This window comes from Staurois parvus, unplaced genomic scaffold (assembly GCF_062004578.1).
Source record: "Staurois parvus isolate SC_StPar_1 unplaced genomic scaffold, SC_StPar_1.0 ptg000375l, whole genome shotgun sequence".
Taxonomy (NCBI): domain Eukaryota; kingdom Metazoa; phylum Chordata; class Amphibia; order Anura; family Ranidae; genus Staurois; species Staurois parvus.
In genome coordinates, this window is record NW_028318171.1 from 1,521,565 (window position 1) to 1,538,761 (window position 17,197).

At 40.4% G+C, this 17,197-nt stretch overlaps 1 protein-coding gene across 1 annotated transcript in view; it reads left to right on the top strand.

The window, feature by feature from the left end:
• AMPD1 (adenosine monophosphate deaminase 1) overlaps positions 1-14,038 on the top strand; it is an 89,128-nt gene extending 75,090 nt beyond the window's left edge. Inside the window, exons 14-15 of the mRNA XM_089685428.1 lie at positions 2,897-3,007; positions 5,532-14,038. Coding sequence (XP_089541554.1) covers positions 2,897-3,007; positions 5,532-5,690 — 270 coding nt within the window. The 3' untranslated portion in view covers positions 5,691-14,038. The remainder of the gene's footprint in view (positions 1-2,896; positions 3,008-5,531) is intronic.
• The last annotated feature ends 3,159 nt before the right edge of the window (positions 14,039-17,197 follow it).

Below are 17,197 nucleotides of genomic sequence, written 5' to 3' on the forward strand. Positions count from 1 at the left end.
TAAATTGAACTGAAGGATCTGACATATGCACTTGTCAAGATTGCCAACTATGCCTACCCTTTCTGTCCACCCCCCCCCCCTTCATTTATAAAAGCTGCACTATAGCTTCCATGAATGAAAAACATTCTAAGAAATGTAGGACAGGCAGATGAATGAAAGGTCTACCTCTTCCATTCATAGATCACCAGTCCTATAGCTTCCATGAAGGAAAAACCTTCTAAGAAATGTAAGACAGGCAGATGAATGAAAGGTCCACCTCGTCTATTCATAGATCACCTATAGCTTCCATGAATGAAAAACGTTCTAAGAAATGTAGGACAGGCAGACCAATGAAATGCCCACCTCTTCCACTCATAGATCACCTTACCACACTGCGATGATTCAATACATACTCGTGAGCCTTCAGGCATTTGTGAACACAGTCATGTGCCAGGATTTACATGAACATGCGATATCTGTGCCAGCATCCAGGTAGAGGATGCTGATCCTATGTGGTGTATGAACAAAGATGGCACCCTAAAAGCATGGAAGGAACTGACAATGGCTCTGACCTATCTGAGAGTAATAAATACCTCAAAGTATTACAGTTTACATAGTATCAATGCACTTACCATGGAAATATATAGTATGTCTTATGCTAGGCCCATCTTAGCCTTGGACAGAGGGAGATAGAATGTCAAAGTGTACAGTTGTGTTCAAAATAATAGCAGTCAGACATCACTAACCTGATCAATCACTGTTTTTGGTAGAAATGATATTTCTACATGGCAAATAATTTACTAGCAGGTGTAGTAGAGTAATAGAAATCCAACAGACCCAACAGTCATGACATGCATGCTGCTGATTCTGTGTAATTGAATCACTACTTGAAAGGGGCATGTTCAAAATAATAGCAGTGTGGGGTTCTATTAGTGAGGTCATTCATTCTTTGAAAAACAGGTGGCAATTATTGCCCTTATTTAAGGAAGGAAGGCAGCAAATGTTGTACATGCTGGTTACAGTGCATTTCTCTCTGAAATTCTGAGGAAAATGGATCATTCCAGACATTGTTCAGTACCTTGATTAAAAAGTTGATCGGAGAGGGGTAAACATATAAAGAAGTGCAGAAAATGATAGGCTGCTCAGCTAAAATGATCGCAAATACTTTAAAATGGCAACCAAAACCTGAAAGATGTGGAATAAAGCGAAAAACTACCATTCGAATGGATAGAAGAATAGCCAAAATGACAAGGACTCAGCCAACAATCAGCTCCAGGAAGATCAAAGAAGGTGTAAAGTTACCTGTGAGTACTGTTACAATTAGAAGACGCCTATGTGAAGCCAAGCTATCTGCAAGAGGCCCCTGCAAAGTCCCACTGTTGAAAAAAAGACATGTGCTGAAGAGGTTACAATTTGCCAAAGAGCACATTGACTGGCCTAAAGAGAAATGGCGCAACATTTTGTGGACTGATGAAAGTAAGATTGTTCTTTTTGGGTCTAGTGGCCGGAGACAGTTTGTCAGACAACCCCCAAACACTGAATTCAAGCCACAGTACACTGTGAAGACAGTGAAGCATGGTTGTGCAAGCATCATGATATGGGGATGTTGCTCATACTATGGTGTTGGGCCTATTTATCGCATACCAGGGATCATGGATCAGTTTGAATACATCAAAATACTTGAAGAGGTCATGCTTCCTTATGCTGAAGAGGAAATGCCCTTGAAATGGGTGTTCCAACAAGACAACGACCCCAAACACACCAGTAAACGTGCAACATCTTGGTTCCAGACCAACAAGATTGACGTTATGGAGTGGCCAGCCCAATCCCCGGATCTTAATCCAATAGAAAACTTGTGGGGTGACATCAAAAATGCAGTTTCTGAGGCAAAACCAAGAAATAGAGAAGAACTGTGGAATGTAGTCCAATCATCCTGGGCTGGAATACCTGTTCACAGGTGCCAGAAGTTGGTTTACTCCATGCAACACAGATGTACAGCAGTTCTCAGAAACAGCGCTTATACAACTAAATATTAATTAAGTGATTCAAAGGAAAGCAAAATCTTCAAACATTTTTCAGTTTATATAGTGAATAATATTCACTTTTCTTCAATTTTTTTAGAGGAACAACAGAAATTTGATATATTTTTCGTCATGTTTTGATTTGGAATAGAATGTGTAGTGTTCCCAATGCATTTGTGTGTATGGAAGTAAAAGCTATTAGAAGGATTTTGAGCTTTATTCACTTTTATCAACACACTGCTATTATTATGAACACAACTGTATGTACATCCTAAATCGGCCTATTTGACCTGATAAGCACTCCAAGAGCCAACCGAAGAAGCACATGTAGCAGACTGACAATGCTGTTACCATTTGTAAGGACTTGGCTTAGCATTGTCATTCTATAACAGGAAGTGCTGTTACTGGCAGGATCTCCAGGTAAGGCACTGTTTAATATATGCACAAAAATGATTCCTTATGAAAACTATAGAGTAAGACATAATGTCAAACACACTAAAAGTAGATTTTGTATTGTATTATACTTTAAAGTTTTTTTTTTTATTGCAGTGCAAATATATTTTAGGTCTTAAGAGATTACTGTACACATTGATTCAATGGAAGTACTGCAGGGGCGGCTATAACAGCTGCAGACTGCTATACACTGAAGTCTCAGTGCTGTTCATTCACCTTGCTCTCCTCTTGCCCATTCACAGAATGCTTTGTACACAGAATACAAAGGGTTCTGTATATGAGCAAGGGGACTGTAGGGACCAACAAACATCAATGCAGCTTCAGTGTATGATAGCCTTAGTAATCCTGCTTTAAATTCTACACCATAGTAATGTGCAGGTGTGCTTGTATACAATTAACCAACGCCAAAACCAAATATGATCATACCTTGTTTGGGTCTACAGGAACCTCTTATGGAGGAATATGCCATTGCTGCCCAAGTCTTCAAGCTTAGCACATGTGACATGTGTGAGATAGCCAGGAACAGCGTGTTGCAGTGTGGTATGTCTCATGAGGTAAGTTCATGCTTCGCTAAATCTGTCATACCCAGGGGCGGACTGACCATTTGGAAACTCGGGCACTGCCCGAGGGCCCCGGGTTAGTAGGGGGCCCCATGAGATGCCCCTGGTACCTATTTCATAGGCTTTTTTGAGTTTAGGCAAGGACACATGGGCCCCGTGATTTCCTGTTGCCCGGGGCCCCATGAGTTGTCAGTCCGCCCCTGGTCATACCCAAACTTTTTCATATTGTGAACCACATTTGAATATGACATGTCGCAGTGAGTCATACTAGTTAGGAAAATTAGCTTTCAAGAAGACTTACCTACTTACCAGTTGACATCCTTTGCACAAACTGTGAATGTGTAAATATTGTAATAAATACTCTAGAACAGTGTTTCTCAACCATTTTTTAGTCAAGGCACCCTTTAAAATTATGGACAGTCTTGAAGCACCCCATTCTAAATTGTGAAAAACTACTAGTAGTTTTATATAACGCAGTAACATCCACACATGTGGGACATCCAACATTAGAGGTGATTTATTCTTCCAAAGTAAATACACTTTTGCACACTGGTACTAACTAGTATTCCAATGTTTCTCTTCTCCCTCAGTTTTTCTCCATCACTGAGCTAATGTGACCCCAGCACTGATGGAGAAGGGCAGGGGAGGGTCAAACTAGAATGCTGGGCAATTTTCAGAGATTTTGCCAAGGCACCCCTGAAGAAACCTCAAGGCACCCTGGTTGAGAAAGGCTACTCTAGAATGCGCTATTGGAAGTAGCATAGGGTTTGCGTCATATGCAAAACTATTTTGCAACTCTTCATACCACAAGAGAAAGAAGAGAAAATCATATGCTTTCTGATCCATAGAGAACTTTCAGACCTCTTCCCCTGTACCCATTATATCCTACAGACAAAGGATTTCCCAGCAACACTTGCCAGCCAGCCTGCAAAACAGTTATATCCTACAGTTCTCTGCTGGATGTAGTCAAAGATGTTCAGATGGGGCCAAAAGAGAAAAACATTTATAATTAGTACATTTTGGGCTTAGTGCTGTTCCCTCTAGCCCTGCTTCCCTAGGCACTTGCTTTTATAGTAAATACAGTCCTGTCACTTGCTGCAAAGAACCACTTCCTAACGCTGGTAAAATGTTTTTTTTTTTAATTTTCTTTAGACTAACTTCTTTTGATTCTTTACTCTAACCTTGAGGGTCTTCACATACCCCAATTAAGTGATATCCACACATGAAATTCAACATTTATTACTAATTAAAAAAGTTAAGCTAGCTATAGGAGGGTTGAAATTTAGCCTGTTCATCAGGGACTGGACGAATTTCATTCTATCTATGGGCAGGCTGGTTCAACAGAAGTTGATCCCTCAATAGACTTCTGTACAATCAGCTCGTTGGAAAATTTGCTTGATCAATGCCGCTGGCTATAACTGGCAGTGCTGATGAGTGTATTCTGATGACAGGGAAGCCTCCCCGCTGTCAGAATACAAAAGGTCAGCGGGTGGATTACCCTATACACCTTGAATGTGTGGATGCGGGAATTGATTCATATTCTTTCATTCACCCCACTGATTGAACAAAAGAAAATGAATCATGTTTGGCCTGCCTTACAGTATAAGCATATATGATTTTATGCTGGTGGGTGCTGGATTTTTTAAAAGTGTTATTAAATATCAACAGTAAAATCAGTCTGTATATGCAGTAAGGCATGCTTGTTATACTCACTGTGGAGCCTAAGGGGTAATCCTCTGCACTGTGTAAAAACACTCTTTGATCCTGTCTTCTCTGATCCTCCCCTTCTTCCAGTGTCCCCCTCTTATCTCCTGATAAGACATATCCTGTGGAGTCACTCTGCACATGCTCAGTTTGGTGTGTATTGCTAGAGAGGCTTTTTTTCTTGGGAGAGTGCATGTGATCAGCACAGGGCCAACCAGCACTGTCCAGACAGAGGTCAGGGGTTCTGCATTCTCCTAGAGCAAAATAAAAACTCCTACAAGTTTTGACCAGTGCTTGTCTGGACACTGATAGAAGTAAAAAAACTGCTATATTTTGCTGATGAGAAAAGGTATTTAGCAGTTTGTATTTACTAAAATAACTGTAGTTCCATATTCTGTGTACTGTGGGACACCAGATATAGTAAATGCAGGGTCCTGGGTTTAGTAACACTTTAATTTTCCCTATGGTTCTAATAGACAATGAGTCTGATTTACTAAGGAATTCAAGAATGTTCCCAAAATCAATTGTATGAATGTTCACATGAATTATCTAATCATGTACAGATGACATGAAATTAATAGGGATTTTCTTTGCACATGACTGGATAAACATTTTATTGTGTGAACATTCTCAAATCCTTAGACATGCTGACATGTCAACATGCATCTAGATTGCTGTATGGACAATCCGACTCAACAATACAGCCATAAGATGTGTCCAGAGTCCAACTTTACTTTAAGATAGCATGAAAAATTATTTTAATAAATTGTATTATGTGCATTAATATTATGCTCCATGTATTTTATTTGTCTAGGAAAAAGAACATTTCTTGGGAAAAGACTATCACAAGGAAGGGCCTCAAGGAAATGATATCCGTAAGACAAATGTAGCTCAGATAAGGATGGCCTACAGATACGAAACCTGGTGCTATGAGCTCAATCTAATCCTCCAAGCTCTAAAAACAGCAGAATAATGAACTTTGTTGCCTTCTTGACCCATTGCTGGGGACATTTCAACCACAATCAGAGAAATATCCTTGCTGTTAAGTCCATGTCTGTAGGGAATACATAATTTGTGAATTTAAAACCAAATGAAAATGAAACAATAGTTTTACTGGTCCTAGCATTTCACTGAACTCTCTACCATACTACTGATTTTGTATTAACTGTTTTGAACATTTCATATATAATTTTTAATCATACCATTCATTACACTCTTTGCTGTAGTGAAGGTTTCCTAACTGCAAACACAGAGAATTGTTTTTCTTTTCTATTTAGTCATTGTTACCTTCTATAAAAAATATGCATGTATTTCAGATTTGCCATAATTGTAACAATTGCTTCCCACCAAAATAATGCTGACTGCTACAGTTGCATTGTATGTAGTTTTTATACTACTTACACCCTGTATCAGTAAATGATGACACCTCTCATCCAACAAATACCTACAACCAGGGCAGCAGTTAGAAATCTCAGGGCCCAATACAGCCAACCTGACAGGGCCCTCTGCAAAAGAAATAGTTTACTATGCTTCGGTTTATGAATGAACACAGTGATTGATATTTACCGATCACTCATTGTGTTCATTCAGGAAAGGTAGGGCCTGGTAAATGTGACATATTTACCGGACCTTTCCCCTGCTCTCCATCCTGAAGGATCTGTACTTGCAGCTGCCGGTGGGAAGGAGAGGAGGGAAGTTTGCAGCACTGAGGGGGTGTGGGCAATGTATGGTGCACAGGGAGGGTGATGGGTGCAGCCAGGGAGGGGTGGGGGCAACCAATCCCCTGTATGTCTCTCTCTGCAGAAGCTGAAAGCCAGTAGGAGGGAGAAGAGAAGCTTTCAGCTGCTGCAGAAAGAGCCATTCATCGGTTCCAGTAATTGCCCTGATTCACTAACTCACCCAGCTGCATGGGCCCCCCTGTTGGGCTGGGCTCTGTACAGGAGGACTGGTGGTACCCCCATATCCACAGCCCTACCTACAACTCATACATTTATAATCAAATAAAAAAAACATGAAAATAAATATGCTGGCAGCACAAATGCAGGGCAAATTTTAAAAAATGTACAGTACTGTGTAGTTTTGGGATTGGAAACAATGCAGATGTAAGCATGTACTGTTGTGTACAATGGATATTGCACCGTACAATAAAGGAGACAATGGGAGACATAGAGGGTTGTGTAGACAGATGATATCTCACTGTGCTACTGCTTTCCTAAAAGGGTAGTTCACCATTACCAAAAAGCTTCCTATAAGGGGTGTCTGTACATAAAAAACAAACCGTGTAGCTCTGACTAAAGTTTACTAATGCCCTTGCTATAGGTGTAGGCCATTAACGTACCAACTGAGACCTGACTGGAATACTCCCAGGACATTGCTAGGATGTTGCTAAGTGAGGCATAGTCATTACTGTTCACCTTCACCATCACAGGAATGAGTTCTCACATTCTGAGCTCAGAGCTACTGCTTTAGAGGAGAGAAAACACATGTGAGAAGTTTTGAATCAAAGAATGTGCTCACTCCTGCGATGGTGCAGGTGAACAGTAACGGCTAGGCCTTGTTTAGCAACCTTCTCTGATATTTCAGGTCAGGCTCCATGAGGTATGTAAATGGCCTACACCTATAGCAAGGGCATTATTTAAAGGATAATAATAAATGCACATTTTTTTGCAGGTGAAAAAATTTGAATTTTTTCTATTTTTGTCCAAAGGAGCCTGGAAAGCATTGCACCAGCGATCAGTAGATCACAGATGCCATGCAGGTCTCCTGCAGACCTGTCAGAATATCTGCTTGCCGTACGGGATGTATGAGCAAGCAGATTTACTGACAGGGAGCTTCAATGAACTACCACGGCACTCTTTTAAATCGTTAATTGTTAGGATACTCTTTGGTCTAACATGTGCCTTACAAATCCCACCAACAAGAGGGCTTCTCCATTGTATCTTCTAGGGATGATGGCACTTCTTGTATCACATTTATTCCTTTTTTCAACAGCGTGGTAGTTCATTGAAAACTACAAGCCCACAGCTGCTAAGGCTGTCGGGACCTATAGGCTCTCATTCACTGTGAATGAGTGATGTGGCCGTATGGGTGGAGCCCCACACAGCCACGGTGTTTTCAAATCTGACAAATAGCACGGGGAGACTTCTGCCTGAACTATTTGTCAGAGGGGAGGAGTGGCGGGCGCGGCTGCGGCTATGGGAACATGTTACATGTTCCACCCTAAAAACGGGTGAATTTATCCTTTAACCATTAGCCGCCTGGCCAATGGCCATTGGGCGGCCAGCAAAATCCTTCAGCATCCCGGGTGGATGCCATATGGCGTCCTCCTGGGCATGCGCAGTTTGTGCGCCTGCAAAGCCGCGGAGCGGCGCGATCTGTCACCGGCCGTGTACCTTGGACACGGCCGATGACAGATCTGAGTACCTGTCCTGTTGGTACCATGTGACCTGCTGTGACCAATCACAGCAGGTCACATGACAGTTGTATACTAGTGTGGCTAGCTGTGAATGGTCACAGCAATCACATGCACAAGCTGGGCCAATCACAGCCTAGCTGTGTCATGTGATTAGCCGTGGCCAAATCACAGCTAAGCACAAAAAAAAAAAAAACCCTGAATGAATCGATATCATTCAGGTAAATGCTTGCTTATAGCAAAGTAATTCCTTGCTATAAGCAAATTGTGTAAAAAAAAAAAAAATACTGATCACTTCCCCAAAGTAGTACAATGTTACTATGGTAACATTATACTACTTTGGTCATAGTGAAATATAAAAAAAAATCTTTAAAAAAAGAAAAAAAGTAATAAAAAATTAAAAATAATAAAAAAAAAATTATATATATATTTTTTTCCTACTGTCACCAGTCAGTGTCCCTGATCACCGCCATGCCAGTTATATGATGACGCTGTACTGCACTGGTGACAGTATGTAAAAAAAAATAGTGAAAATATTTCTGTTCTGACATTCTTGGACCTCAAGAAATTAGATTGGCTGTCAGTACTTCAGGACTGATCAATATTCAGATATATCCCACTAAAAAAATACATCCTAATTTGGGTTATTTTCACCAAAGACATGTAGTAGAATACATCTTGGCCTAAATTTATGAAGAACAATTATTTATTTGCAAACTTTTATAACAGAAACAAAGAAAAACGTGTTTTTTTTCAAAATTTTCGGTCTTTTTTTGTTAATTTAGCAAAAAAATAAAAACCTCAGTGGTGATTAAATACCACCAAAAGAAAGCTCTAGTTGTGTGAAGAAAATGATAAAATTTTAGTTTGGGTACAATGTTGTATGACCGTGCAATTGTCATTCAAATTGTGAGAGCGCCGAAACCTGAAAAATGGCCTGGGTAGGAAGGTGTAAAATTGCCCGGTATTGAAATGGTTAACTTTAGTCAGAGCTGCACAGCTTGTTTTCATCTGGAGACATCCCTAATCTGCATAGGCAGTTTTTTGGTAAAGGTGAACAAACTTATATGGTAAAGCGCTGAGCAAACTGTTGACGCTATATAAATCCTGTTTTACTAACAGTAATGTCACTCATCACATCAGTGAACAAATGGCAAAGGACCCACATGGAAGAAAAATATATTTGAAATATATTTAAAAAATATTTGTCCCAAATATATTGCCATATATTTGAAATGCTACAATTTTGGCCATATTCAATATATATATATATATATATATATACATTGCATGTTGAAATACATTTTTATTTCAAGATATGTGAAAAATATTTTTAAAAATACATTTCAAATATACTGTATGTCTTTAAAAATACAAATCTACATTTTTGGAATGCATTTACAAATATATGTTAAAATTACTTTTTTATATACTAAAAAAATCTGATGAATATATTTAAAAAATATATCATTTAAGAAATTTTTTTTCTAAATATATTCTTCAGATTATTTTTAACATATAAATATATTTATTGAAATATAATGAATATGGCCAAAACTGTAGCATTTTCAATATATGGCAATATATTTGGGAAGAATATTTTTAAAATATATTTCAAACATATTTTTTTTCCATATGGGGATGGAGGTTGAAGCTGTAACTACCATTGTTCTATGTGAACTTGCTAATATGAGATTTCTTTCTATTTACATTTGCATTAAATACAGATTATATATCAATTTGCATTAACAAATGTGTAAATGAGAGACCACTCTATTTTTGTATCCAGACATACATCTTTATATACAGTATGTACTATAGCAGTTAGTATTGTTGCCTCACAGTGCTGAGTCCTTGAATTGCTTTCAGACAAGGACAGTATCTGCGTTGCTTTGTATCTTCTCTTTAGTTTGCATTGGTTTTGTTTACAATCTAAAGCATACTTGTAGATTGGCTGCCAGTGGATTGGATGCCAGCCTGTGTGTGCATGTGTATGATAGTGGCCGGAAAATTTGATTTTAATGGGACAAGGAGTGATATTCCCAGCAAAGTGCAGTGAAAACTGTACATGTTATATAATTACATGAGATAAATAAATGATGTATGTGTGTATTTATGAGAGAAAGAGAGAAATTAGATGTACTCAGGGAAATTCTTTGTGTATTTTGTATGTATGAATAATGTTATGCTGATAAATTGCTTTTTTTTTTTGTTTTTTTTAGCTTGCTAACATTATACAGCTTTCTAAATCTGTTATTACTATAGCAGTACATCTTTGGTTGCCTAAAGTAGATGTAAAACTTGATGAGATTTAGCTTGCTAAAGCACTGTGTATTATAAACAATAAATATAAATGAAGCCGCAACGCTTATAATTAACAAATGATAAATAATACAAAACTGTGCAATCTCATATTTAAATAAATATAATGCAAACAAAAAATCCCATGAAAAGTCCACCATATAAAGTGCAAATCTAGGCCACTCACCCTGATGTGTTGGGCGGGCCACAGGTTGTGACATCATTCCGCTGATCGAGACCCAGAAGTTGAGCTTTGCACGACATGAGTGGAGAAGGAAATATACTATGAAGACTGTATAATCATTGCTTGACTATTTGTCAGGAATGGACTCACCGCTGGTGATGCTAGGGCTCACCTGCCGTGTGGGCTGCAGTACCGGTGCTTGCCAGCGGGTGCTTTCAGCAGCCAGGATCTCACTCCTGCAGTCAAGCCATCACCTGAGGCTGATTGCAGGAGGTGTATTTAAGCAGGACTAGGCCTGCAATTAGCGCCTTGGTGTTTTCCCATGAGCCCCTGTGTTTTGTTCCTAGTTTCCTGTGCATCTGTTCCTCAGAGAAGTTAGCTTGTTGCCGACCCTGCCTGATCCTGATTCCTGTTGACCGTCTCCTGCTCTGACTCCTGGCTCGTCCCTGACTATTCTTCTGCCTACTCCTATGCTGTTTGACCTCCTGTTGCTGTACCTTGGCTCGTGACCCATTTACTCTTTGCCTGCTGCTCTGTACTGATCTGCCTCCACCGTTACTGACCCGGCTTGTCTGACTACGCTACACTCCATACTGTCATCCATCCATCCCACATGGATCCAGTCACTACTGTCCGAACCTGCCAGCCCCTTCACATCAGGCTCTCCCCCAGTACATACCCTCGGCGGACCCCTCTACCACAGTTGGGTGCACTCAGGGGCCGCGACCTGGTCTCAGTCCCTCCCCACCATCAGGGGCTCTGGTGAAAAGGCAGACTGGGGCTTAGACTCCGCGCCTTGGGGAATCCCGTTCTGTGGGTCGCTAGAGATCCCGCCGGGCGGTGCCTGACAGTGCCTTACGGCCTGCCTTACCATTCCACCTCTCCTGCCCTAACTACGCCTGTGTTCCTGCACATATTGATTTTAGTGTAAGGTTGGTTTTGTTTACTATGCATTTTGTATATTTGGGAAGCTAATAATAAATTATATTATTATTACAACATTCCTGAAGCCTGCTACTTCCCTGTGTCAGTCCACACATTTCTGGTCATATCCGGATCCCTGACACTATTACACACTCTTGTGAGTAGTTTTAATTTTTAATAAAATGTGAAGTTTTATATTTATTACACTGTGAGAGTCCTTGGTGTTACTATTCACCTTTATTGATACCCTTGAGATGTTACGTTGGGAGGAACTTTGTTATTCAAGATATGCATATCCTGAGCGTGGATTGATATGAAGCTTTTATGACTAACTGGTGGTCGTATCATTTGGTAAGGGTTCAACCACATGCACAGGGGTGGATTAGTGGAAGCGTCTAGTTTTTTTCACTTTTGCTTGACATTGGTTTGGACGATTCCTTTTCTCTCCTCTCTGAGGATGGCACTGGATTTGTACTTTATATGGTGGACTTTTCATGGGATTTTTTGTTTGTATTTTATTTGTTTGCATATGAGATTGCCCAGTTTTGTATTATTTATCATTTGTTAATTATAAGCACTGCACTTTCATTTCTATTTATTCTTTAGAGTTTGTATCATCACTCTTAGTGCTAGCTGCTAATACGTATTGTTGCACCTGAGCACAGTATTTTTATACATACATATCATAAACAGTTGCCTTGTGTTATGTTTTTTCATCTTGTTTTCCATCATAGTGGTGCTGATTTTCTGTAACCTATTTGCAGCAACCTTCTGTCTACATGCAGCAACTGCAAAATAATTGCTACCTATCATTGCACTGGGCCATCTTCCTGATAGTGACAACAATAAAACATGCCTGTGCAGCGTGTGTTAACAGGGCTGCTTTTAAGCCATAGATGGATTGAAATTTAGTGGGAACCGTCCAAATTTTGATCCATCTATGGGCAGGCTAGTTGCACTGAAGTCAATTTCAGTACAACCAGCCTGTCAAGCAGGGGCGGACTGACCATTTGGAAACTCAGGCACTGCCTGAGGGCCCGGGGTTAGTAGGGGGCCCCATGAGATGCCCCTGGTACCTTTTTCATAGGCTTTTTTGAGATTGGGCAAGGACATAGGGGCCCCATGATCCCCTATTGCCCGGGGGCCCCATGTGTTGTCAGTCCGCCCCTGGTAGGGGGCCCTATGACATGCCCCTTGTACCTTTTTCATAGGCATTTTTGAGAGTGGGCAAGGACACAGGGGCCCCATGATCCCCTATTGCCCGGGGGCCCCATGAGTTGTCAGTCCGCCCCTGCTGTCAAGTGTTTTTCATTTGATCACTGCCTGCTGCTATAACTGCCAGCAGTGATCATTGTATTCTAACAGCTGGGAAACTTCCCGCTGTCAGAATACAATAGCGCAGAGGGAGGAATTCCTCTATAATCACTGAATGTGTTGATGGAAGAATCAAGCAGTTTTCTTTCCTACAACCCCTGGTTGCAGGAAAGCAAATTGATTACTGTATGGCCTGTCTTTATCTGCACTGTAAGTGCAAATGACAGGCTGACATCGCAGAAGCACAATTGGGAAACAGAACAGAGGAGCACAATTGGGGGGAATGTTCTCATTCTATAACTGGGAATGCTTAAACAAGAGCCTTCATGGCACGATCATTAGAGATCATTTTAATGAAAGCTGTAAAGTTAAAAAAAAAATCATTTTTAAAATGATGTCAACATGTTAAAGTATATGAGATTTTTGTGATTAGGTTTATGTATACTTTATTTAATTGAATAATAAAGAATAACTGTACTTCTGTATGGAAATACAGAATATGACTATACAATCCTCCGAAGGCACCTTCACTCCCATTGCACTGTCCTCATATATACAGTATATGGCAGTGTTTTGAGCAGAAACCAAAGCAGGCACCACTTTTGTACTGTGCATGGGGTGCCCAATAAATGAAAGGAAAGACCATCTCCTATACATACACATCACTACGGAAGAGTTGTGTGGTTACAGACAGCTTTGTTCAGCATAAGGGTTAAGGAAAATGTCCTACTGTTGCAATGCATGTCAGACAGGAGACTGCACCTTAGAAGCTTGTGAGAAACCTTCTAATATATTGTCCATAGCACAGACAGCAAGCAACAGAAACATATGCGATAGCAGGTCATTGGAACAAGGCTTTTGGAACCATGAAATGTGGCACAGTGCCGAGTAAAACCCCCCCATGACACCATATTTTACAAAGCATTATCCTTCTTCTTTAATTAATCCTACATTAAAAGAAATTTGTGGTGTAGTCAATTACACAGTCAAACTGTTTATTATACAGTGAAAACAGCCACAACGTAAGGAGTATTGAATTCTTGATGCAAGGCCTTTGACTCATAAAACAAGAACCTTATTTTTGGTAAGGTCACATTTCATATTTGATTTGTAAAAACGAAATAACCTTGTGCTCCAATTATAAGATGCAGTTGATGTTCTCAGCAATAAATATCGTATGTAAAGACTCAAGTGTCCTTCCTTTTATTTCTATGCACCCTCCTATTTCCTTCCACATGACTGCACCCTGCCTCTATATATGGAATCTGTTAGAGCAGTATAGGATGCAGGGTCAAGAAACACACAGCTAACAGGCACTGAAAGTACGCAGCAAACAAGGCTATTTAAGGGTCACATTTCTGAAATGCGACAAAGGAAAAGAAATATGTTCACTTCTTTTGACAGATTTGCTAATACTAAAATGTAAGCAATATGACTAAGTGTCTAGACTTAGGTGGTTTTGTAATAACAGTAATAGATTTCTGCAGGTGTTAATTTTGTAATGTACAGAACAACCAGACAGCAGAATATGAGTTCTCCATTGTTTTTTATTAGATATTGGTGTTGGATTGGGATATGCAGGGCACATAAATAAATTCAGGTCTTAAGGTTTTTTCAGTTATGTAAAAGAAGTTACACCGAGCCTCTGGATCAGTGGTCGTCAACTGGAAAATTATAGAGGGCCTCAAGTGTAGCCTCCGACAACTTCAGAAGGCTGCACAATAGCAACACATTTTCATACTTCAACACCAAAAAATGTTGGTTCTGCTGCATTTTTTTGCAGCCTGTCACAATGCACACTTGGAGTGTTATACCTCCCAGCACTGCTGTCAGTGGTTTCAGTAATAACACCCAGTACTGGTGTCAGTTTATGCAATACTAACACCAAACATTGGTATGAGTGGACGCAATAAATCTCCCCAAAATTGGTGTCAGTGGATGAAATAAAAACCCCAACACTGGTATCAGGGGAAGCAATAATAACCCCCAGCATTGGTATCATTGGACGCAATAAAAATCCCCAGCACTGGTGTATTGGTATCTGTGGATGCAATAACAACCCCTAGCATTGGTATCAGTGGAAGTAATAATAACTCTAATCATTGGTGATTTTGGACACAAAAATAACCCTCAGCATTGGTATTGGCTGACATAATAATAACCCTCAGCATTGGTATCAGTGGATGCCATAATAACCTACAGCAATTGTATCAGTGTATGCAATAATAACCCCCAGCTTTGGTGTAATAATTCACAGTATTATTGTCAGTGGACACAGTAATAACTGCATTGGTGGTCAATGGCATTTAAATCTAAACATCCTTTCATTGGTGGCAAGTGTCAATGAATGTTAATACCCCCATCCCCCCTCCCCCCTGCAATGGTGATCATGACAGTTAGGTTTTACTCATTTAACCTCCCACTTTGGTTGTCAGTGGCAGTGAGTTAACCTCTCCATCATCCCTGTAATGGTGGTCACTGGCTGTGAAATGTAACCCCTCATACCCCCCTGCATTGGTGGTCAGTGGCAGTGAAAGTTAACCCCCCCATCCCCCCTCCATGCTGTTGGTCATGGCAGTGAAATGCAACCCTCGTCACACCTGGCATTGGTGGCCATGGCAGTGAAAGGTAACCCAACCAATGCCCCTCATTTTTGGTAATCCCTTACCTATTACATACTTCCATGCCATGGACACTTGCTCACGTCCTGGTGGGGTGATCCTGAGGACTGAGCATCAGAAGCTCTGGTGAACACCAATTAGTGCTTAGACTCCACACCTCGGGTGAGCCCATGCCACCTGCCAGGGTAACCTGCTGCTGCACTTATCCAGCTGGTCGGTGGGAGCCTCTCTACTGCTATAATGTAGATACTGGTCTAGAAGCTTGGCCCTGACCGTAACACGAGGCGTGGGCAGGTGTACCCCACACCCCTCCTAAAATCTGTACTATACTCTTGTACACTAAGCAGATTTTACACATATGCTTCTTTTTCCCATATTTGATCAATAGCATTAAATTTCTAGCTTTACAAAATTAGACTTGCAGAAATGGTGGGCAATAACAGTAGCTGCTCATACCCTTAGGCACACATGCCTGCTTGTAGGCAGGTGCAGTCTGCTTTCTCCACTGCAGGTAGTGCTCAGCTGGAGTGGTACTGCAGCCTGGAAAGGAAGTCAGGAGAAATATGGTTTGTTTCCTGGACCATGAAGGTGGCATTTCGATTGGCTATGCTGCATCCAGGCGACCCCTGGTGGCCATGTTGGGTCAGCAGAGATTTTATGAGTCCCTGTCCCAAGGTTTTTGCACGCATTTGTGAAGTGGTCAGAATAGGGAAAGTGATTAGTGGCAGGGAAAGGTTCCTGACAAGTAGGGACAGGCTTGGGACATGAGCAAGGCCCTCTTATTCCTGCTGTATTAATTTTTATTGTAGTTGTACTGTCTGCCCTTATATTTTAAAGTGCTGCATAAACTGTTGGCACTATATAAATCCTGTATAATAATAAAAATGCAATCCTGCCATCTTCATAGGCCGACTCTGAATGCACACAAGAGTCTTGGCATAAAGGCATGCCAAGAATGTACACTGAGCTGTGCTTACATTTTGTGAACAGGAAGGTGAAGATATGAAAGGGATATGCACTCATAAATTGTTTGCCCTTGGCCCATATGTGTTTATTAAAGTAGTCTAGAATACAGCATTTATCATTTTTTTGGTTTTACTGCTAGAATAAAAAGCAACAATTATCCATAGTGTTGTAGTTTTTTTTCTATTGTAAAATTAATGCTAAATTGGTAGAAGTCAATGTGTTTGCACAAGGGACTGTTAAATTTTTAGTACATAATACAGACCAGCTGTAATTGGGCATATGTAAAATGCTTACACAAAATATGTGTTGATAGCGCTGTTAGATTTATATTGCTGCCAGCTGTGACAATATGCCCTATTTGTCCTGGTGATCACTGCTACTGTGAAAGAAAGTAATGGGAAATCCCACATTTTACAATTATCACAATAACAAAGGGATGGGGGATATCTTCCAGTGGGATAACCCGTTTCAAAGTAAAAACTGTCTGATAGGGGATTTACTATGATTTTGAAGATTTTTCCCCTTGCTTTCTTTTGTGTCTTAAAGTGGAAGTAAACTCATGTAGGACACTTTTACCTACAGGTAAGCTTATAATAAAGCTTGCCTGTAAATACAGGGAATATCTCCTAAACGTGCACTGTTTAGGAGATATTCAGTGTCCTTGCAGCAGATGACATCACAGGTACATGCACTCTAAAAGAACAACATACAAGTGCCGTTCCATCAGAGCTCTGTGCCATAGCCAAGACTCCTGCGCA